The following is a 5173-nucleotide window of genomic DNA, read 5'->3' as shown; positions in this document are numbered from 1 at the left end:
GTGGCACCCGTAGGCTCGTGATATTCTTCTTCTATAATATTCCGTAGTTCTTGAGATTCAAACAAAACCTTCACTTGGATACTCCAATAATGATAGTTTCTCCCATTTAAGTTTAGGAATTTGAGGTTGTATGATAATGTTGTTTTGTGAGACCATAGTTCTTGATTGATTTTATTTCTGATACTTTTATTATATATGCAGCCTTCGTTTTTCTAAATCACCCCTTTTCTTCTGTACTCTAATTAATCGAGATCTTTGTTATGAAAACAAAAACTTTTTGTAACTTAAATTTTTGAATGCAGCCTTTAATCAGGATTTTTTTTTTTTTTTCTAATTCTTTATAATGTTCCGGCTCTGAAATTTTTCTTTCTGATCAGATCAGATCCTTTTTGGTTGAAAAACACTAGCACAAAAATAGACTTTCCAGAAATTGTATGGCTGTGATTGAGATATTTGTTTAAAAAAAAAAGGATGAAGTAGAACAATATACACATACAATTATCTGTATGTATTTTTTTTTTTCAAGAGTTCAAGAAACCCTTAAAAGGTTTTAGATTAAAATAATAGAAACTAAATCAAGAAACCCTTCAAAGGTTTCAAAGGTTTTAGATTAAAATCAAGAAACCCTTCAAAGGTTTTAGATTAAATAATAGAAACTAAAAACATAAAAAATGACGTTTTCTTTGATTTAACCAATTGGGTTTAATATATATAAAAGATTTTTTTTAACGTTAACTTTCTTTTTGAGTGACCCAATGTCACACCGCCTAATTGGCAGCCCTAGCTAAGTTTGCCCAGGCTTACGTTGTCTTAACGGGCCCGCGCTGGGTTGGCCAAACTTGGTTACGGCCTTCCCTTAGAAACTGTACTGCCTCCACACGCCGCTGAAGTAACAGCCGGATGAAAACCGGGGTGCGGCTCAGGATCGAACCCCCCACGGTGTAGGTTTGTCACCATCATTGCCCAATATATCCACCGCAATGTGACACAAGTGGGAATTTAACTTGAGTCTCCATTGGAAAACCCAAGTTTATAAAAGGTTAACTCCACGAAAGATGCAACAGAGACATGTTCCTTTAAAAAAAAACAAAATATTGAGTCTTAAAGCGAATGTTTAAATGAAAAATCAACAACGCCACTTATCAGAAATTCATAAGGGCTTAACCCACCATGAGTTGGGTTTTCAGGCGAAAGACGTGCGAGACGTTGAGGATAATTTATGGGACAAGACACGTCAAATTTTCTGTTAAAATAAAGGAGAAACAAATAATTTTATGCTGGAATGATACTGTTTGTCATTGAAAATCTTTAGGTTCAATAGTAGTAGGTACCCATTTCCTCTCAAAATCATTATCTTTTTTTTATGTATTTTCTATCTCAATTTCATCTGGTAAAAGTTTTTACTATTGAAGTCTTTGATCAAACTATTATTTTGAATTTTTTTTAACAAGTCTTTCTTGGAAATAACCAGAACACTTAAAAAGTCAATAATCAAGTTTAGAATAATTTGTGAGGTAGATAAGAAATTTGCGAATTGATATGAATCTAACAATAGTAATGTTACTCCCTTATATTGCCTCCATCTTTCTACTGTTAAGAATATGTACTTCTTTAGACACCATAGCTGTGAACAAAAATATCATAGATGGCGAGACCATCGTTTCGGAGAAAGAAAAGTTTGAGTTGGGTTTCTTTAGCCCAGGTAGTTCAAAGCATCGATACCTGGGGATATGGTTTAAGAACACATCACCACGTGGAGTTGTTTGGGTGGCCAACCGCGAAACTCCTCTTATCAACACCTTGGGCATGGTCAATTTGGACAACCAAGGGACCCTGTCTATTGTTGATGGTGCTGGTAAGGCCATTTGGTCATCCAGCTCCTTTGTGTCCTTCACAAATGTCAATCCCATAGCACAACTCCTGGATAGTGGCAATTTGGTAATTAAAGATGAGAGTAGTGTCATTTGGCAAAGTTTTGATTACCCTGGAGATACCTTCATATCAGGAATGAAGTTGGGGAAGAACTTCATAACAGGAAAAGAGTTGTACCTGACATCATGGAGGAGTGCAGATGATCCTTCCACAGGTGAGTATACATATTCGTACTTAATGGAGGCGTGCAAATATCCACAAGCATATATTAAGAAAAATTCTGTTATTGAAACAAGGACAGGGCCGTATGATGGTGTAGATTTTGCAGGGCAGCCAAACTATAAGCATACCCCTTATCATATGTATGTAGTCGATATGGTTATGCATCAGAAGGAGATGTATTTCCAGTATACTTCTAATCTCACCACAATTTTGTTGAAGTCTACTCTGGATCCAAGTGGTAAGTTTGAGATCTCGCAGCTAAATAACCGGAACCACGAATGGATGCCAGATCAAACCATACCAGTAGATTATTGTGACAACTATGGACTATGTGGCCCATATGGAAGCTGTAGTACAGCCACTTCTCCTACTTGTGAGTGCTTGAAAGGGTTTGAGTTACTGATTCCTGATAATTGGACTAGTGGATGTACACGGAGCATAGCCTTGGATTGTGGGCCTGGAGAGGGATTTCTAACATTTTCAAGCATAAAACTTCCAGACACACAAAATGCCATGTTTAATGCCAGCTTGAGTCTCCAGGAATGTGAGGTAGCTTGCAAGGAGAATTGTTCGTGCACTGCCTATGCAAATCCAAACATGACTGCAGGTGGAGTTGGATGCTTGATATGGTTTGGAGGCTTGATTGACATACGAGTCTACTCACAAAATGGGCAAGATCTTCATGTTAGGCTGGCAGCTACTGAACTTTCAGGTATGCTAGTACAAGTACCTGATAATGCCTTTCACTTTTAGTAAAAGCTAATACATGACTCATTTACAGAAGTTAATATGGTCTCTCAGTATAAAAGGAACGGGGTAATGATCACCATGGTCATATCAATTTCATCAGCTTTGGTGCTTCTGCTTGCTGTAGCATATGCATGTTTAAAGAAAAATACAAAGTCCCGCATGAAAGGAAGAGCTAACTGGTATGCGCTTCATAAAAAGAACACAGATGTCCTAATTGAAGATCTGGATGAGCTGCGTTTTTATAGCCTACAAAAAATAGCTAAGGCTACAGGTAATTTCAGCATCAATAATAAGATAGGAGAAGGTGGCTTTGGACCTGTTTACAAGGTACGTAACTTATTTTTAGTCACTAAAGCATTCGGGTATTATCAGTTTTAGAAACAATTACCTTGATATTTAGGGGGTGCTGGAAGATGGTCAACAAGTAGCTATTAAGAGGCTATCAGAAACATCCAAACAAGGGATTGATGAGTTTAAGAATGAAGTCATTTGTATTGCAAAACTTCAGCACCGGAATCTTGTGAAGCTTCTTGGATACTGTGTGCATGGAAATGAAATGATTTTGATTTATGAATACATGGCTAACAAAAGCTTGGACACAATTCTATTTGGTTTGACTCACTTCTATCTCAAAGCCCCTTTCATTTACTTGATGTAGAAACACGGTTAAATTCCTCAACAGATATTAAACTATTCTGTGGTTATCTTCCAACAGATGAACCCAGAAATTACTTGCTTGACTGGCCTCAGCGTCTTAACATCATACATGGGATAGCTCGAGGTATTCTGTATTTACATCAAGATTCCCGCCTTCGAATTATCCACAGAGATCTCAAGGCAGGTAATATTCTGTTGGATGACGACTTAAACCCAAAAATCTCTGACTTTGGTCTTGCCAGAAAGTTTGTAGGATCCGATACTTCAGCTATGACAAAAAAAGTGGTTGGGACATAGTAAGAATCTAAACCATGGTTGCTAGAAAAAATAAGCTATTTATTTTCCCAAATATAAAGAGAGATAAAAAAACCAGATTGCTAATTTTCAGATTATTCCATTTAACTTTGTTGTAGTGGTTACATTTCACCAGAGTATGCAGTACACGGGCAATTCTCTGTAAAGTCAGACGTATTTAGCTTTGGTGTTTTAGTGTTGGAGATAGTGAGTGGTAAGAAAAACAGAGAATTCTCTCACAAAGATCACAATGACAACCTTCTTGGACATGTATGTTTTGCAGATAGAGACCAAATGAAAACTAGTGTTTCTACATAAAGAGTACCTTTGGCTGGGTATACTATACTTAACATTTACGTTTGGTCTGATTCAGGCATGGAGACTCTATAAAGAAGGCAGGGTTAGTGAACTTATGGATGCATCCTTACACGACTCATGCAATGTCTCTCAAGTGCTAAGGTCAATACATGTCGGGCTACTATGTGTGCAACATCATCCAAATGATAGGCCAACTATGTTGTCGGTGGTTCTAATGCTTGTCAGTGAAGGTGTGTTGCCTCAACCTAAACAACCTGCTTTTTTTACTGGAGAGAGCGGTAGTGAAGTTCAGTCAGTGTCATCAGTTGCTGAGGATACGATAACACAACTTTATGCTAGATAGCAAGCACATGTTTATGTCAAATTTATTTTCTTGTTTAGGGTCAGTTTTCTTGTTAAGGTTACGAATTATCTTATATTCCTTTGCTGAGGAAGATACTGAATAGATGGTGTTTTATTTGCTCTGTGTAAGGGTTCTATTGGTGTATGACGGGTAGTTGTTCGTATATGTAAAAATGACTTGTTTAGGAGTAGGGGGTAACATGCAAAAATCTAAACTAGGAAAAAAGTGTCACACCACAAAATTTCGTGGGGTATGGCGTAAGTTGGAACACAAAATTTCGTGGGATATCTTTTGATTCACATGTTTGCCCATTTTGTGAAGAGGGGATCAAGACTTCCGAGCATCTATTTACTTCATGCATGGTTGCTACACTTGTGTGGCAAGCAATTAACTCTTGGTGTGGAGGGCAACACATCTTGGCATTCTCAGTTTCCGACCTGTTAGAGCACCACAAAACATTGCGACTTGGCGAAGTTACTAGAAATGCTCTGTAGTTATTTATGAAACTTGTTGATGTTTATGAAAACTCTCAACGAAAAGGTTTTCTCCAACAAACCCGTTTCCATCTCAAACATCATCGAAGAAGCTAAGATGGTAAGTTGTCCTTGGGTGAAAACAAGTCAAATTCAAAGATTTAAATTGGTCCCTTTGTGTTCTTTTAAATTTGACAGGTGTAATTTTCCTTGATTCTATGTATTCTTTTGGTTTCTAGCGTTT

General features: G+C 37.3%; 1 protein-coding gene across 1 annotated transcript; it reads left to right on the top strand.

Moving 5' to 3' along the window:
- The first annotated feature begins 1557 nt into the window (after window positions 1-1557).
- Window positions 1558-4490, top strand: LOC110869793 (G-type lectin S-receptor-like serine/threonine-protein kinase At4g27290). Its single transcript, XM_035975939.1, has 6 exons — window positions 1558-2806; window positions 2876-3171; window positions 3245-3455; window positions 3560-3797; window positions 3915-4065; window positions 4169-4490. The coding sequence occupies exons 1-6, from the start codon at window positions 1558-1560 to the stop codon at window positions 4454-4456; spliced, it is 2433 nt and encodes an 810-aa protein (XP_035831832.1). The 3' UTR covers window positions 4457-4490.
- The last annotated feature ends 683 nt before the right edge of the window (window positions 4491-5173 follow it).

This window comes from Helianthus annuus, chromosome 8, assembly GCF_002127325.2.
Source record: "Helianthus annuus cultivar XRQ/B chromosome 8, HanXRQr2.0-SUNRISE, whole genome shotgun sequence".
Classification (NCBI taxonomy): domain Eukaryota; kingdom Viridiplantae; phylum Streptophyta; class Magnoliopsida; order Asterales; family Asteraceae; genus Helianthus; species Helianthus annuus.
Note: the sequence above shows the minus strand (reverse complement) of the source record. Positions and strands in the feature narration are given on the sequence as shown.